General features: G+C 44.5%; 1 protein-coding gene across 1 annotated transcript in view; it reads left to right on the top strand.

Annotated features, from left to right (window-relative positions):
• Positions 1-1,271: 1,271 nt before the first annotated feature.
• The window catches only part of ATP6V0E1 (ATPase H+ transporting V0 subunit e1), a 52,976-nt gene continuing 35,106 nt past the window's right edge, over positions 1,272-19,141 (top strand). Inside the window, exons 1-2 of the mRNA XM_030825024.1 lie at positions 1,272-1,464; positions 12,587-12,634. Of these exons, the coding sequence (XP_030680884.1) occupies positions 1,361-1,464; positions 12,587-12,634 (152 nt within the window). The 5' untranslated portion in view covers positions 1,272-1,360. The remainder of the gene's footprint in view (positions 1,465-12,586; positions 12,635-19,141) is intronic.

Here is a 19,141-nt window from a genome sequence, read left to right as displayed (position 1 = left end):
CAGCTCACTATAACCTCTGCCTCCCAGGGGTTGAAGCGATTCTTGTTCCTCAGCCTCCTGAGTGGCTGGGACTACAGGTGCATACCTGGCCGATTTTTGTATTTTTAGTAGAGATGGGATTTCACCATGTTGCCCAGGCTAGTCTTGAACTACTGACCTCAGGTGATCTGCCTGCCTCGGCCTACCAAAGTGCTGAGATTACAGGTGTGAGCCACCATGCCTGGCCTGTTTTTCTTCTTACTATTCTGGCTAATTTCTACTTGTCTTTCAAGACTCAGTGAGGACTAGTTGGGTAGAAAGTCTTGCAGGGTCGTCGACTTACTTTGACACTGCATGGAGTAGCCTGTTTGCAAGGTCATCTGCTCCCCAGAATGTGAACTCCCTCAGGGGTGCCTGATTGACTTCTGTAACTCCAGAGCCTGGCACAGCACACAAGATAAATAGTGGTGTGCTAGTTAAGAGCTCTGGCCTTGAAAATCAGATAATCAGGGGTTGAATCCTGGCCCTGCCACTTACTATGTGACTTTGGGCAAGATCCTTAGCCTCTTCCCTGGGCCTCAGTTTCTTCAACTGCAAAGTGGGGATAATAATTACAATTACCTCATAGGCTGAAGTGAGGAGTTCAACACAGGCTCATGCACATTTTTTTTTTTTTCTTTTGAGACAGAGTCTTGCTCTGTCGCCCAGGCTGGAGTGCAGTGGCGCGATCTCGGCTCACTGCAACCTCCACCTCCCGAGTTCAAGCGATTCTTCTGCCTCAGCCTCCTGAGTAGCTGGGACCACAGGCGCGCACCACCACACCCGGCTAAGTTTTGTATTTTTAGTAGAGACAGGGTTACACCATGTTGGCCAGGCTGGTCTCGAACTCCTGACCTCAAGTGATCCGCCTGCCTCAGCCTCCCAAAGTGCTGGGACTACAGGTGTGAGCCACCGCACCCGGCCTGGGGCTCATGAACTTAAAGATCATGGCCCAGTGCCAGGCACACGGGAATTCAGAATAGTAATAGACAACTATTGTTAAGTTCTCTATGTCTGTTGCATAAGTAGATTAGGCTGTAGATAACTACACTCTTCGTCTAAAAGGGCTAAGTTCTCATCAGAACACTTTGCTGAGCTCCTGGTGACGGAATCCCTAGCTCTGGGGTGAGCGACATGCCTCCAAAGAGCTGCAGCCAGGAGACAGCCAGGCGAAGGCGGGGCTCTGCCTCTGGGCTCCCCGAGGGGCGGAGGCCGGCGCGCGGGCCACGTGGGGGCGCGGGAGGCGGGGCTTGCACACGCTGGTCACGAGGTCAGCTATTGACACTTCCTGGTGGGATCCGAGTGAGGCGACGGGGTAGGGGCTGGCGCTCAGGCGGCGACCATGGCGTATCACGGCCTCACTGTGCCTCTCATTGTGATGAGCGTGTTCTGGGGCTTCGTCGGCTTCTTGGTACCTTGGTTCATCCCTAAGGGTCCTAACCGGGGGTAAGTGCGCGAGGCCCGCCTTGGGAGGAACGGGCGGTGAGGAGCGAGCAGGCCGGGACGGGGAAAGGCACGACCCCCACACGGGTCAGAGAACGTTGCATGGGCGCCCCCCGCGCTGCAGAGTCAGGCCCCCGACCCGGCGGAACTCCTTGTGTTCCTTTTCGCAGCAGCTTCAGTGTCCTCCGGCCTGAGCGAGTGGAGGGTGACCTTTGGTGGACCCCCCTTGGAAACGAGTTTCAGGGGAATTTTTTTCTCATCATAGTCCTGTGTGGGGAGGTGCAGTCGGAAATGAGCAGGCCGAATCTGGGAGAAACTGGGGTTTGTCCCTAGTCGACTGTCCCCCTTTAGCCCTGCCTTCCACCCACATGAGGCCTCGTTTGCCTGAACTTACGGATCAAATAAATAAAACAGAAATTGGCTTCTCTGCCTCCCATGGTGTCGCGGTTGCGTACAGAACAAGCTCGTTCGACAACATTGAGCCCAGGCCTTGGATCTAGTGGGCGCCAGGAGGCGGTTGGGGCCTGATCTAAAGCGAGATTAATTAGCAAAGAGCAGGAGGTATTGTTGAGAAACCCCTGCGTCATGCCTGTTGGAGGGCGCTCCGGCTCTTGTATGTGAGTGTAAGAAATGCTTTGAATGATTGGCTAAGAAAGATTTTTTTTTTCCAGACTTCTTTGTTGGATAGAGCTTTGTCTATTTTGGAATTAAACTTTTTAACTGTAGTATAAAATAGAGCCTTAATCTTCAAAGGAGCCTTGGAACACCCTCTTCCTGGTTCCTCTTTTGCTTTTCAGTCATTTTTTTTCTCAGTTCAAGATGATGAGAGGTGAAACTTCGACTGAAGTCAGTTTGTCAGAAACACCATCTCTTGCTTTATTCCTTGAACCTAATTGGTGGCTTCATAGTGCCTGGTTTTCATAGTACCTTGTATGCACAGGAGGCACCAAATAAATACCTGTTGAGTGGATAGTTCTATTGTCTTTATTAAAAGAAAAAGATTTTTGGCTGGGTGCGGTGGCTCACGCCTGTAATCCCAGCACTTTGGGAGGCCGAGGCGGGCGGATCACGAGGTCAGGAGATAGAGACCATCCTGGCTAACACGGTGAAACCCTGTCTCTACTAAAAATACAAAAAAATAGCGGGGTGTGGTGGCGGGTGCCTGTAATCCCAGCTACTCGGGAGGCAGAGGCAGGAGAATAGCGTGAACCCGGGAGGCGGAGCTTGCAGTGAGCAGAGATTGCACCACTGCACTCCAGCCTGGGCGACACAGCGAGACTCTGTCTCAAAAAAAAAAAAAAAAAGAAAAAAGAAAGAAAAAGATTTTTATTACTTCCCTAATATTTTGTGACCTGAAACCCTTTTGCTCCCTGGAATACATTTGCTTTATTAGTCTAAAATTATATTTTTTTTAAAAAAAAGAAACATGGTAGATGAATTTTTATCATTTTTAAGTATCAAGTTCCTCCTCTCTGGTAACACCAGTTATATGGAGTCATCTACCTATAGAGGTTGATGGACAGAGTCAGAATTCTGGCATTATTAAAGCAATTGTATTAACCAAAGTTAATTAGACTTGTTTTTCTTACTGGAGTTAGCGAACAACAAAGTGCTGCTTTGTTGTGTTTATATCTTCAACTGTTTCATTACCCTACTGTCTGCCTTTATGGCCTCCGTACTCAGAAAAGCATTTATTAATGTGCTAATAGCACTGACAATTCCTTTCTTAAAGACCATTCTCTCCCCTTCCTTGGGATGTCATTGCCATTATCCATGGTAATGAAACCCATCCTGTTTCCACTTAGCCCTAGTGAGTGTCATGATTCAGGTATTTGACCAGCTAGTGATATATAGACATGTGTCACTTAACAAAAGGGATACATTTGAGAAATGTGTTAGTAGGGCTTTTGTGTGAACATCAAAGAGTTTACTTAAACAGATGGTACAGCCTACTACACACCTAGGCTATATAACCTACTACACACCTAGGTTCTACACAACAGGTAGAACCTGTTGCCTCTGGGTAGGCTACACACCTGTACAGCATGTTACTGTCCTTAAATACCGTATAGACAAATGTAACACAACGGTGTTTGTGTAACAAAATGTCCTTAAATACTGTATAGACAAATGTAACACAATGGTGTTTGTGTATCTAAACATAGAAAAGGTACAGTAAAAATACATATCAAAGATTTAAAATGGTCCACCTGTATAGGGCACTTACCATGAATGGAGCTTGCAGGACTGGAAATTGCTGTGAGTGAGTCAGTGACTGGTGAGTGAATGTGAAGAACCAGGACATTGCTGTATACTATGGTGGGCTTTAGAAACAGTCTATACTTAGGCTACATGAAATTTCTGAAAAAGTATTTTTCTTTCTTCAAAAATAACCTTAGCTTCCTGTAACTTTTCTACTTAAACTTTTGAATTCTTTTGTACTTCTTTTGAAAACTTTTTGACTCTTTTGTACTAACACTTGGCTTAAAACACAAGCAAGGCTGGGCACGGTGGCTCACACCCATAATATGCAGCACTTTGGGAAAGCCGGACAAGAGGATTGCTTGAGACGAGCCTGGGTAACATAGCGAGACCTTATCTCTGAAAAAAAATATTTTTAATTAGTTGGGTATGGTGGTGCACACCTGGGGTCCTAGCTACTGGGGAGGCTGAGTGAGGGGGAGTGTTTGAGACCAGGAGTTCCAGGATGCAGTAAGCTATGATTACACCACCTTACTCCAGCCTGGGCAACAGTGAGACCCCGTCTCTTCAAAAATGAAACAAGTCCAGTGGCAGAGTCTGGGGAAGAGGCTGCAGGCACCGTGTCCATTTTCATAGATGGCAGGAAGAAGCCCCTGAAACAGCCCAAGAAGCAGGCCAAGGAGATGGATGAGGAAGATAAGGTTAGTTTTTGTTTTGTTTTGTTTTGTTTTGTTTTTGAGACAGAGTCTCACTCTGTCTCCAGGCTGGAGTGCAGTGGCGTGATACTAGCTCACTTCAACCTCCGCCTCCTGGGTTCAAGCAATTCTCCTGCCTCAGCCTCCCGAGTAGCTGGGGTTACAGGCGCGCACCACCATGCCCAGCTAATTTTTGTATTTTTAGTAGAGACGAGGTTTCACCATGTTGGCCAGGATGGTCTCGATCTCTTGACCTCATGATCCGCCCATCTCGGCCTCCCAGAGTGCTAGAATTACAGGCGTGAGCCACCACTCCCGGCTGGAAGATAAATTGTTTAAACAAAAAGAGGAGCAGAAGACACTGGAGGAGCCGAAAGTGAAGGCCATGGGGAAGGGGCCTCTGGTCATAGGTGGAATTAAGAAATCCGGCAAAAAATAAGCTGTTCCATGTGCCTGAGGTGATCGATGGTGACCCTTGATTCCATTTGTATTTAAACATCTGGATTCCCTGCTATAACATCTTTTTTTTTTTTTTTTTTTTTTTTTTTTCTTGATGGACTCTCACTCTTTTGTCCAGGCTGGAGTGCAGTGGTGCCATCTTGGCTCACTGCAACCTCCACCTGCTGGATTCAAGCAATTCTCCTGCCTCAGCCTCCTGAGTAGCTGGGATTACAGGTGCCCACCACCATGCCTGGCTAATGTTTGTATTTTTGGTAGAGAAGGGGTTTCACCATGTTGGACAGGCTGGTCTTGAACTCCTGACCTCAGGTGATCCGTCCGCCTCGGCCTCCCAAAGTGCTGAGATTACAGGTGTGAGCTGACACACCCAGCCCCCTGCTATAACATCTTTTGCCACCTATACTTAGAATGAAGTGTTGTCTTGGAGCCTGTTGTACATTGTACATGTAAGAGTGAACTTTTGAAAACAAATCAAAACACACACAGACACATTGTACAGCTGTATAATTTTTTTTTAAGAGTCAGAGAGTCTCACTTTGTCACCCAGGCTGGAGTGCAGTGGCTCCATCATAGCTCACTGCAGCCTTGAACTCCAAGGCTCAAGGGATCCGTCCACCTCAGCCTCCCCACTAGCTAGGACTATAGGCGTGCACCACTACACCCAGCTAATTTGTTGTTGTTGTTGTTGTTTTGAGACAGGGTCTCTCTTTGTTGCCCAGGCTGGTCTCCAACTCTTGACTTCAAGCAGTCCTCCCACCTTGGCCTCCCAAAGTGCTAGGATTACAGGCATAAGCCACCTTGGACCTAATCTATTTTCTTTCTTTATATCCTATCCTATAAGTTTTTTTCCATTAAAATTTTTTTTAACTTTTTAAACTTTTTTTGTTAAAAACTAAAACACAAACACATTATTCTAGGCCTACACAGGTTCAGGATCATCAAGATGTCATTAGGTGATAGGAATGTTTCAGCTCCATTATAATCTTATGGGACCACCTGTCATTTATGCATTCATTGACTGAAAGGTCATTATGTGGCAATTGTCAAGTGCCTGTATTATCTGGGTCCAGTTCACAGCCTCTGCTGCAGCCCTTGCTTTTCCTGCTCTTGGCTGGATTGAGCAGGTCTTGAAACAGTGTCTCTCCTAGGAAGAGTTGCTATAATACATTTTGAGGAACACTGCACCTAGGCAGATGATCCCTGTGACCTTGACGGTTTAGTTAACTTTTCCACGTTCCCATTTCCTCATTTTAAAATGGAAATATGCTTTTCTGTAGGGATTTTTTAGAAAAGGAAATATTAGTGCACAATTTAATTAACTTTTCCATGTTCCCACTTCCTCATTTTAAAATGGAAATATGCTTTTCTGTGGGGATTTTAAAAAAAGGAAATATTAAAGCCGAATTAGTACTAGTTCCCCTTTACCTCTTGAAAATACTGCAAATCAAATTTTTCAGGATACATGAAGGAGCTGAAGTGCTTCACGCTATAGTGAGTTGGGGTTTTTTTTTGAGACGGAGTCTTCCTCTGTTGCCCAGTCTGGAGTGCAGTGGCACGATCTTGGCTCACTGAAACTTCCACCTCCCAGGTTCAAGCGCTTCTCATGCCTCAACCTCCCGAGTAGCTGGGACTACAGGCGCACATCACCATGCTTGACTGATTTTTGTATTTTTAGTAGAGACAGGGTTTCGCCATGTTGGCCAGGCTGTTCCGGACTTTTGGCCTCAAGTGAGCCTCTCGCCTCAGCCTCCCAACGTGTTGAGATAACAGGCTCCAGCCAGTGCCCCTAGCTTGTGGTGAATTTTTAATACAGGGGAGCATTTCTGATTTAAATGATCAAAAATATCTTCAAAAAAATAAAAATGGGCCTGACATGGTGGCTCACACTGGCACTTTGGGAGGCTGAGGTGGGAGGATCACTTGAAGCCAGGAAATAGAGACCAAGCCTGGGCAATAAAGCGAGACCTGGTCTCTACAAAAACAATTTTTAAAAAATTATCTAGGCATGGTGGTGTAGACCTGTGGTCCCAGCTTCTCAGGAGACTGGGTGGGTGGATTGTTTGAGCCCAGGATGTTGAGGCTGCAGTGAGCTATGATCATGCCACTGCATTCTAGCCTAGGCAACAGAGTGAGACCCCATCCCTTAAAAAAACATTCCCTTCTGCCCTTTCTTTTCCCTGCCTTATCAGGTCCTATAACCTCCTAATTACCCAACTTGCAGCATTCTGGTGTGCAGGGGTCTCTTGGGGAAGATAAATTAACATCAAATACATCTCTGTTTCTCTCCCTTCTTTCCTCCTCACAGGGTTTCTTTATCTCTTTACTGAAGATTTTTTTTTTTTGAGACCTAGTCTTGCTCTGTCACCCAGGCTGGCATGCAATGGCATGATCTTGGCTCACTACAGCCTCTGCCTCCCAGGTTCAAGCAATTCTCCTGCCTCAGCCTTCTGAGTAGCTGGGATTACAGGCATGCGCCACCATGCCCAGCTCATTTTTGTATTTTTTAGTAGAGATGGGGTTTTGCCATGTTGGCCAGGCTGGTCTCAAACTCCTGACCTCAGGCGATCCACCCACCTTGGCCTCCCAAAGTGCTGGGATGACAGGAGTTGGCCACTATGCCCAGCCGAAGATTTTTTTTAATTTATTTTTTAAAACAGGGTCTTACTTTGTTGCCCAGGCTGGAGTGCAGTGGCACAGTCAGTCATAGCCCACTGCAGCCTCAACCTGGGCTCACACAATCCTTCTGCCTCAGCCTCCAGCATAGCTGGGACAACAGGCATGCACCACCATGCCCAACCAACTAAAAAAAAAATGTTGTAGATACTGGGTCTCGTTTTATTGCCTAGGCTGGTCTTGAACTCCTGACTTCAAGCAGTCCTCCCACCTCAGCCAACCAAAGTGCTAGGATTACAGATGTGAGGACTGTGCTTAGCCAGGAAAAACATATGAATCTTTTCTTTTTTTAAAAAAAAAGTAGCCTACGATCACTTGGAAAAAACTCTTCAGAATTTATGGATGACCTAAATAAAGCCCCTTGCTCTTTATTTTTGCAACTGAAAAGGGCCAGCTAAAATCAGGTCTGTGTCTGGAATCAGCTTTCCTGATTCCTGACCATTCTAGTTTCTCATGATTTCCCTCTTTTCTCTAAAGGAATCCATAGATTCTCTAAAGCTTCCATTTTCTCACAGTGGCTTCCTAACCAGTAGATGTGGGGGAGGAGAAAAGGAAAGAGCACAGAGATGAGTTTGCCAGTTCAGTGGACTCCACTTTGCTTTTTTTGTGGTTTGTTTTAATTTAATTTTTATTTTTTGATTATTTTATTTATAAATAATAGAGATGGGCTAGCCGGGCATAGTGGCTCATGCCTGTAATCCCAGCACTTTGGAAGGCTGAGGTGGGCCGATCACTTGGTCAGGAGTTCAAGACCAGCCTGGACAACATGGTGAAACCTCATCTCTGCTAAAAATACAAACATTAGCCAGGTGTGGTGGTATGTGCCTGTAGTCCCAGCTACTCCGGAGGCTGAGGCAGGAGAATTGCGTGAGCCCAGGAGGCGGAGGTTGCAGTGAGTTGAGATTGCACCACTGCACTCCAGCCTGGGCGACAGAGCGAGACTGTGTCTCAAATTTTTTTTTAAAAAAGTTAAAAAAAAAATACAGATGGGATCTTGCTCTGTTGGTCAGGTTGGTCTTAAACACCTGGCCTCAGCCTCACAAAGTGCTAAAATTACAGGCTTGAGCCACCATGCCTATTTTTTTGTTTTGTTTTGTTTTGTTTTAAAGAGTCTGCCTGTGTTGCCCAGGCCTCGAGTGCAGTAGTGTGATCATATCTCACTGTAGCCTTGATATCCTGGGCTCTAGTGATCCTCCCATCTCAGCCTCCTGAGTAGCTGGGACTACAGGCATGCCACTGCGTCCAGCTAACTCCCCTTTTTTCATGAACAATTTCAAACATGTAGAAAAGTAGGAAAAGTAGTACAATAAGTGCCACATATTACCTCCTAGACTCAGTCATTGTTTAACATATTCAGATTTGCTTCATCTATGAGTGTGTGTATATATAATTTTGCTGAACCATTTGAAAGTAAATTGCAGTTATTGTGGCATTTCACCACTCAGCCTGCAGCTTCTAAGACCAAGCACATTAGGAGCTGATACCTTAATGAGGGAGCTTTTATATGAAACTATTAATATTAAGCAGGTAATACAAAGGAGCCTCAGCTCTTTCAGTTCTATGAGATGGTCTTTTGGAGAAGAGAGAAGACAGGGAAGAGATTCCACAGTGGTGCACGGACTGGGGGAAGATGAGTAAAGGCTTGGAATTGAGAATCCTAGATGTAATGTGTTTTGGGGGACAGTGAAGGCACCTGCCTTCGGCAATGAAGGACTGATGTTTGAACGTAAGGGTAGGTGAGGAGGATGGGTGGAGGGAGTCAGTTACAAATGAAGCAGGGGACTCAATTCTGTAGGTCTTCAAACATTTTTATTGTGCAACTGTCAAAATTTCTTTAGCACAATCCCCCATACATATTTATTTATATTTTACAAGTGTAATATATAAATTATGTATTTCAAGGAATCTGACCAACTCTTACTACCTGCACTGCTGCCAGCCTGATCCACTTGGATTATTATAATTCCTCTCAACTGCTTTCTCTGCTTTCTTTTTGCCCCGCTTCCCCCAGTCTCTTTCATCCCAGCAGAGAGATCCCATTAGAATTGGAATCAGATTTTGTCAGTCTTCTCCTCAAATCCCTCCAAATAACTTCCCTTTTCTTTATTCTTTATTTATTTATTTTTATTTTTATTTTTTTGAGATGGATTCTCACTCTGTCACCCAGGCTGGATTGCAGTGGCACAATCTTTGCTCACTGCAAGCTCCGCCTCCAGGGTTCACGCCATTGTTCTGCTTCAGCCTCCCAAGTAGCTGGGACTACAGGCGCCCGCCACCACGCCCAGCTAATTTTTTTGTATTTTTAGTAGAGACGGGGTTTCACCATGTTAGCCAGGTTGGTCTCGATCTCCTGACCTCGTGATCCACCCGCCTTGGCCTCCCAAAGTGCTGGGATTATGGGCATGAGCCACCGCGTCTGGCCATGACTTCCCTTTTCACTCGGAGTCAAAGCCTTTTAAGAGTGAAAGTCCTTTCAGAGGCCACATGGCACCTCTTTGACCTCACCTTTCCCCAGGCTCCTTGCTCTGCTTCAGCCACACAGACCCCTTCCTCTTTGAACTCCAGGTACCCTCTCACCGCCTGCCTTTGACATTACTTCTGCCTGGAACGCTCTGTCACCTTGTTCAGGTCTGCACTGAGACGCCACCTCCTCAGCAAAGCTTTTCCTGACCATCCTCTAAAATTGCAAACACAATCTCCAACCCCTGGTAGACCCTGTCTCCCTTTCCTGCCTTATTTTCCTCCGTCAGCACTTACTGGCCACCTGGCATATATAGGTAGATAATTGTTGTTTGTTGTGTGTTCATCTTGTTTGTTGTTTATCTCCGTCAGTAGCACATAAGCTTCATGAGGCAGTGGTTTTTTTGTTTATGTATTTATTTTTTTGAGATGGAATCTCGCTCTCTCGCCCATGCTGGAGTGCAGTGGCGCAATCTCGGCTCACTGCAACCTCCGCCTCCTGGGTTCAAGTGATTCTCCTGCCTCAGCCTCCTGAGCAACTGGGATTACAGGTGCAAACCACCACGCCCAGCTAATATTTTTGTATTTTTAGTAGAGACGGGGTTTCACCATGTTGGTCAGGCTGGTCTCGAACTCCTGACCTCTTGATCCGCCCACCTCGGCCTCCCAAAGTGCTGGGATCACAGGCGTGAGCCACTGCGCCCGGCCATGAGGCAGTGGTTTTTATCTGTTTTGTTTACTGTTCTCTGTCCAGCGCCTAATACATATACTGGACACTCAGTCAGTGAAAATCTGTTGAATGAGTAAATGAATGTGCCAATATATTAACCAAAGAAAATACACATACAGTGGCTCATGCCTGTAATCCCAGCACTTTGGGAAGCATAGGTGGGTGGATTACTTGAGGCCAGGAGTTTGAGACCAGCCTGGACAACATGGCAAAACCCCATCTCTACTAAAAATACAAAAATTAGCTGGGTGTGGTGGTGCATGCCCGTAATCTCAGCTACTTGGGCTGAGGCAGGAGAATTGCTTGATTCTCCTGCCTGGATGACAGAGTGAGACTCTGTCTCAAAAAAAAAAAACCACACACAGAACTTCTAAAGGATGAGTTAAAAATAAATAAAAATAAGAGTTCTGGGCCAGGTGTGGTGGCTCACACCAGTAATCCCAACACTTTGGGAGGCTGAGGCAGGAGGATCACTTGAGGCCAGGAGTTCAAGTACAACCTGGTCAACATATTGAGACCCTCCCCACCCCCCGATCTCTACAAAAAAATTAAAAATATTAGTGAGGCCTGGTTGTGCACACCAGTAGTCCTAGCTACTCGGGAAGCTGAGGCGGGAGGATCAGTTGAGCCCAGGAGTTGGAGGTTACACGGACCTATGATCACGCCACTGCACTTTAGCCTGGGCGACAGAGACCCTGTCTCTAAAAAAAATAGGAGTTACAATATTTGGTTCCCAAGTTCTAGGAAATGGTCTTGCTCTTTTTTTTTTTTTTTTTTTTTTTGAGACGGAGTCTGCTCTGTCGCCCAGGCTGGAGTGCAGTGGCGCAATCTCGGCTCACTGCAAGCTCCGCCTCCCGGGTTCACGCCATTCTCCTGCCTCAAGCCTCTCCGAGTAGCTGGGACTACAGGCACCCGCCACCACGCCCGGCTAATTTTTTGTATTTTTAGTAGAGACGGGGTTTCACCGTGGTCTCGATCTCCTAACCTCGTGATCCGCCCGCTTCGGCCTCCCAAAGTGCTGGGATTACAAGCGTGAGCCACCGCGCCCGGCTGGTCTTGCTCTTCTTAGGATGTGGACATGCCTGTTGGAAACCAAATGATGGTTGATGGAGGGGGGACGTCAAAAGGTCTTAAGTAGAGAATCCTGATGATTGTTTATAGAATGAAGGAGAAGGAGGAAAGTTTGAATCTGCCAGCAATTAAGCCAGGAGAACCGGGTGAATTTTGTTGCTGACAGTGGGAATGGGAAGGAGGAAATACACATGGGGAGAGATGCTTTAAAGTATAAATCCACAGTATTTGGTGACTGTGGAGGTGCAGAGGACGCATGAGCAAAAGATGATGGATTTGAGGGTAGGTTGGATGGGTGAAAATGGCAGAGCTTCTGAGGAGTAGGAGATTCAGAAGGGGAGCTTTTAGAAAGAGATGGGAAGAGAATAGCATGAACTGAGGTTTAGAAATGTTGAAATTCTGCTGATGAGAGATCAAAGTGTAACTTTTTCCGACATGAATGGAGATGGGGAGAGCTCATCGCTGGAGAGTCATATTTTTAGAAGTACAGTGTTAATTTCATTACAGAGACTACCACCAAATGGGGTAATTACTTAGGTGTCAAAACTAATTGTCACTGCGGCCTTTCCTGTTCAGTTTCAGATAAATTTGGATTGGACATCTACACTGTGGCATCAACACATATCTCTTTAAATACAAATGTTTAATTACATAAACTTTTCCCAGGTGCACCCTGGGCACACCGCAGTTTGCTGGATATTTGAGCAAATACAGATCCAATTTCTTGGTGTGCAGTCCGTGCCAGTTTGATAATCTGGAAAGGGGACTTAAACCATTCTGTGATGTTTGCATAGTTTGCTAGTTATTTAATGACATTTGCATTTTTTTTTTTTAGGGTTATCATTACCATGTTGGTGACCTGTTCAGTTTGCTGCTATCTCTTGTAAGTAATTTTTTCTTAAGTAATTATTCTTGGTGTTTGTAATGTGTGCAATTTACACATTTGTTTTATTGGAGCTCATCCCTCATGTAACATCTAGAAATAGTGTCCTAAAATTGAAAATATCACACTTTTCATATGCTCAGTATATTTATGTAGAGTTGTACAGATACTCTATCCTTCTGGGAATACAACTGCAGTTTAATTGGCACAAATGTTAAAGCTTATAAGTAGCTGGAAATTATAATATACTATTTTATATTTTACTATGGTGAAGTATTTATTTATTTATTTATCTTTTGAGACAGGGTCTCGCTCTGTCGCCCAGGCTGCAGTGCAGTGGCGTGATCTCAGCTCACTGCAACCTCGGCCTCCTGGGTTCAAACGAGTCTCATGCCTCAACTACCTAAATGGCTGGGGTTACAGGCACACGCCACCATGCACGGGACAGAAATTGAGCTAGAATTATAACCAAGTAGACTAAGGATAATTTTTAACAATTCATTGTAAGCTGTATCAAAATATATGTATTGATCACATACCATAAAAATAATCCTAAGGATTTCTTTCAATTTAGGTTTTTGAGACAGGGTCTTGCTCTGTCACCCAGGCTGGAATGGCTCAATCACAGTTCACTGCAGCCTCAAACTCTTAGGCTCAAGCGATCCTCCTGCCTCTGCCTCCCAAGTAGTTGGGACTATAGTCATGCGCCACCATGCTCAGCTAACTTTTTTATTTTTGTAGAGATGGAGTCTTACTGTGTTACCCAGGCTGGTCTTGAACTCCTGGCCTCAGTGATCCTTCCATCTTAGCCTCCCAAAGTGCTAGGATTACAGGCATGAGTCACTACACCCAGCCAGGATTTCTTTCTAGAGTTTAGAACCAGTGATTCTCTTTTTGAAGAGAGCTTTCTAGCTTCCTGAAACTTCAGAGACATGGAAAGTGTTGGTGTTCACAGAAGTGTTGTTTATTGCCCATGTGAGGTAGGAAGCAACAGTTCTGACCCATCCTATAGATGAAAGACCATGACTTTTTTTTCCAGAAACATTTTAATAAAAATTGGCCATTTCCAAGAAGCACCCACTGCATGCCCATTAATAAAAGAGGACCATAACAAAATAGAAAATTTACCATATAGCTGTGATTTAAAATAGCTGTGATTTAAAGAGAAAATGTGGACACAAGCACATCAGCAAAGTCCAATATTAAAGTCACATTCTGGCCAGGATCGGTGGCTCACGCCTGTAATCCCAGCACTTTGGGAGGCCGAGGCGGGCGGATCACCAGGTCAGGATATTGAGACCAGCCTGGCCAACATGGTGAAACCCATTCTCTATTAAAAATACAAAAAAAAATTAGCTGGGTGTGGTGGCACACACCTGTAGTCCCAGCTGCTCGGGAGGCTGAGGCAGGAGAATCACTTGAACTCTGGAGGCAGAGGTTGCAGTGAGCCGAGATTGCACCACTGCAGTCCAGCCTGGGCGACAGAGCGAGACTCTGCCTCAAAAAAAATAAAATACATACATACATAAATAAAGTCACATTCCTTCTTATGGGCTATGATTAGGAATCTGATTAGATATCAGAGTAAAAATACAAATGCTGAACTATTTAGGTCAAAGAACCTCTATAGAAGCATCTGTCTTCAAAGGCATTCCAATTGGAGACTCAATTTTAGAATAAGGCATAACACATATGTTAACAGAAGACATACAAGGTGATGAAAGAGGGATTCTACAATTCTCCACACATTCTGAACCTAATAAAACAAATCCAGATTTTTTAAAAATTACTTTTCTTTAAACAATTGCCAAGACTGAAATCAAAGAGAAATACAAGGCACAACAGTTTTGCTCTGGTTGTTATCTGGGTTTGGGGAATTTTTTTTTTTTTCAAATACAAATTAAACATGAAAAAACTCTATTTCAAATAAACTAACAGTTCAAGAAAAGCCTATCAGTTGCATTCTAGACATTTAAAACCTGTATCGCAATTTAAATTTCAATGATAAAAACAGTAGGTTTTAGAATTGTTTTGTGATACTATATCAAAAGAAAAATTCTATTCCTTTAATTCAGTTTTTAAACATACCAGTGAGAATCAAAATTGTCAAATTTTCCAATGACAAATTCTCCACACCAGAAGGTAGTCATGACTCTCAAAGAAGAAGCAATTTGGGTTTTTCCTGCCTTCAAAATGTTATCAAGTCTTATATTTCTCACAGGTTTTTGAAACACGTAGAAAATAAGAAATATTCCAATGAATGAAATATACCAAATGTCAGTAATATGCAAGACACATTCCTTTGGGGAAATGGCTATTAAAAAAAAATCCAGTCTGTATATGCAAAGTAAGCAAGGAAATTCAGTCTTTTTTATCTTCTTTAAAAATCTGTTACTCCTAAAATATCATTCCACAAAATTGGAAGTGAAAGACTAAAGGTCAGGGGCCAGGCGTGGTGGCTCATGCCTGTAATCCCAGCACTTTGGGAGGCCAAGGCAGGCGGATCACCTGAGGTCGGGAGTTCAAGACCAGCCTGGCCAACATGGTGAAACCCCCGTCTCTACTGAAAATACAAAAATTTAGCCAGGCGTGGTGGCAGGCACCTATATTCCCAGCTACTCGGGAGGCCGAGGCAAGAGAATCGCTTGAACCCGGGAGGTGGAGGTTGCAGTGAGCCAAGATCGTGCCATTGCATTCCAGCCTGGGGGACAAGAACGAGACGATGGCTCATGCCTGTAATCCCAGCACTTTGGGAGGCCAAGGCGGGCGGATCACAAGGTCAGGAGATCGAGACCATCCTGGCTAACATGGTGAAACCCCGTCTCTACTAAAAATACAAAAAAAAATTTAGCCGGGCGTGGTGGTGGGCGCCTGTAGTCCCAGCTACTTGGGAGGCTGAGGCAGGAGAATGGCATGAACCCGGGAGGCAAAGCTCACAGTGAGCTGAGATCGTGCCACTGCACTCCAGCCTGGGCGACAGGGCGAAACTCCGTCTCAAAAAAAAAAAAAGTTGTAGGCCAGGCATGGTGGCTCACGCCTGTAATCCCACCACTTTGGGAAGCTGAGGCGGACAGATCACTTGAGCCCGGGAGTTCAATACCAGCCTGAGCAACATGTTGAAACCCTTTCTCTACAAAAAATTATCTGAGTACGGTGGCACATGCCTGTAGTCCCAGCTACCAGGAAGGTGGAGGTGGGAGGATCACCTGAGCCCGGGAAGGCAAGGCTACGGTGAGCCGTCACTGCGCCAGTGCACTCCAGCCTGGGGGGCAGAGTGAGACCCTGTCTCAAAAAAAAAAAAAAAAGTTGTGATAAATGATGTTGACTGTTTAAACACTAAGGTCCAGCTGATGAAACGTTAAAATTTAGTCTTTTTTTTCTTTTTTTTTTGGTTAGAGTGTTAAAAGAAGCTTGTTCAGGTTATAACTTAGCCTCCAGAGTGGAACACAGGTTGCATGTGGAGGGAATTCTTATCACTGTGTTTGGCTCTACTAAAGAGTATATGAAGCCTGGTGTGGTGGCTCATGCCTGTAATCCCAGCACTCTGGGAGGCCAAGGCGAGAAGATCACCTGAGGTTAGGAGTTCAAGGCCAACCTAGCCAACAGCCAACATGGTGAAACCCCATCAATACTAAAAAAAAATTTTAAAATTAGCTGTGTATGGTGGTGTGTGCTTGTAGTCCCAGCTACTTGGGAGGCTGTGTGCTTGAACCTGGGAGGTGGATGTTGCAGTGAGCCAAGATCGCTCCACTGTATCCAGCCTAGGCATCAGAGTGAGACTCCATCTAAAAAAAAAAAAAAAAAAAAAAAGAGTAAATGAGGGCAAATACATGTATCATCAAGAACTTATTTTAGTACGATGATTGACCATCAGCCTATCCTACTGAATCGCCTATGGAAATCAGAATAAGGGAGCGCCATATCAATCCAGGTGTCAAGGATTGGTCTGTCATTGAAAAGGCCTTTGTTTTTATTGCTTTGAAGATCGCTGCAATGTGAGCAGTAAGGTCAGTGGTGGTACCTTATAAAAGGGAAAATGGGGGCCGGGCATGATGGCTTACACCTGTATTCCCAGCGCTTTGGGAGGCCAAGACGGGCAGATCACAAGGTCAGGAGTTTGAACCTCCTGGCCAACACGGTGAAACTCCATCTCTACTAAAAATACAAAATTAGCCCCATGTGGTGGCGGGCACCTGTAATCCCAGCTACTAAGGAGGCTGAGGCAGGAGAATCACTTGAACCTGGGAGGCAGAGGTTGTAGTGAGCCAAGATTGTGCCATTGCACTCCAGCCTGGGCAACAAGTCTCCATCTCAGGAGGGAAAAAAAGCAGGGTTGGGGGGATGATTGCACAAAGGAATGACTTGAGATTTAAACCAAAAAAGGACCAAAATATTTTGTGACTTCCTTGTTCTCCATAGTCTTTGAAATGTGGTTAATTTTCATGATGTTCTCTTCAAAACAAAACAAAAACGTTTCTAGTCAGTCTCATGTCTTGTATTTCCACTTTTTTTTTTTCTTTCTGGACACAGTCTTGCTCTGTCACCCAGGCTGGAGTGTAGTGGCGCTACCATAGTTCACTGCAGCCTCAAACTCCTGGGCTGAAGCAATCTTCCTGCCTCAGCCTCCTGAGTAGCTGGGACTACAGGCACACACCACCACATCTGACTAATTTTTTAAATTTTTAGTAGACGAGGTCCTGCTATGTTGCCCAAGCTAGTCTTGAATTCCTGAGCTCAAGCAGTCCTCTCACCTCAGCCTTCCAAAGTGCTAGGATTACAAGCATGAGCCACCACGCCCAGTCATATTTCCACTTTCAAGTATAAAATGAATAATTGGATTTGAGCCCTTGCCTCTTGCTGTCTAGATGTTAGTCCATTTTTTTCTTTGTTCCCAAGTTCTGGTGACTCCTCTACTGACAGTGGATCAGCACTGTTAGTGGCGTATTAATAAACGTGGTACACAGTGTTCCAACATTAAATGCTTCTGGAGGCCATTTTATGGGGAAATCAGCTGGATAGTATTGACTTTATGAAATCATTTTTCTTTTGTTTCTTTGAAATATGATCATACATCCTATTTAGCATGATATCTGAGTGAAAAATGTGGACAGAATTCAAATCCCAAATATTTTACATACCTTATTCCACAAAGGAGTGAGATTCTATTAAAAAACAAAATTGAAATTCAAAGGAAACTTCACTGTTTGGCACTGGTACATTTTCTTGAAAATGCCCCTTTTCAAGTAAGGCACACCCAAAGAGACTTTGGCTTTCAAAGTCATGTTTTGAAATGCATTCATGGACTTTTAAATTGCCTTCTGTTTGTTGCAGTTTTTTCTGTTGCCAGTTTGTTCTAGTTTAAAGTTTGATTCCGTGAGGCTTAACTTGTTTGAGCTCTGTATAAATTAGGTTCTCTGCCAGTAGAATCCAGTTTCTGTTAATAGTTCAGCAGAGGAAAATCTGAATGTTATATCTGGTTCCCGCTTTAAGGCACAAGATCACTTTTGTCTCTTAAACATACAGTCTTGTTAAGTTACTATACTATATTTCTGGTCTTAGGTTAATTTTTAATGTTGAATTTTGTTGTTGTTTACTCAGAGTCACCAAGCTCACATGAAATTAGAAATGTATTGTGAAGACACAGTTGTTTCTTGGAAAACATGCTGTGTCTTAGCACTTGACTAACTGTAAATCTTACTGGCATCATGATATAGGAAAATAAATACTATGTAAGAATCAGGAGACCTAGGTTCTTTTAGGCAAAAGGATACTTGGCACGATTATGTTGTAGGGTGGTTTTGTGAGTTTTAAGTAAGATGCTGTGTGTGAAAACTTACAGTAAAGCACAATAAAAATCAAAGTAATATTATCAGTGATTTTTTTTTTTTTTTTTTTTTGAGATAGAGTCTCACTCTGTCAACCAGGCTGGAGTGCAGTGGCGAGATCTCAGCTCATTGCAACCTCCACCTCCCAGGTTCAAGTGATTCTCCTACCTCAGCCTCCTGAGTAGGTAGGACTACAGGTGTGTGCCACCATGCCTGGCTATTTTTTGTATTGTTAGTAAAGACGGGGTTTCACCATGTTGGCCAGGCTGGTCTCGAACTCCTGACGTCAAGTGATCCACCCACCTTGGCCTCCCAAAGTGCTGGGATTACAGTGTGAGCCACCGCCCCCGGCTAATCAGTGATCTTTAAAATAAGTTATTTTAATTCAAAGGACTGTGTTATTTGTAAGCACAGTTTGCTTACAGGGCTGGTATAGTGAATATTTTACTTAGCCTTATTAGAATTCATTCATTCAACGTATATTTATTTAGCATTAGTAGGCACTGGATCTGGACACTACTAAAAATACAAAATTAGCCGAGCATGGTGGCACAGTGTAGCAGTGAATAAACAAAGCAGACAACCTCCCGTCCTCTTTAATGAAGAGAAGCAGATGAATCAAGAGCCAGAGAGGCCCAATCACTCCCCTCATTGCCTTTCATTTCCAAATAGGTTCCCCCAT

The sequence above is a fragment of the Nomascus leucogenys genome, chromosome 2 (assembly GCF_006542625.1).
Source record: "Nomascus leucogenys isolate Asia chromosome 2, Asia_NLE_v1, whole genome shotgun sequence".
NCBI classification, from domain to species: Eukaryota; Metazoa; Chordata; class Mammalia; order Primates; family Hylobatidae; genus Nomascus; species Nomascus leucogenys.
The sequence above is the reverse complement of the archived record's forward strand: the minus strand, read 5'-3'. Positions and strand labels throughout refer to the sequence as shown.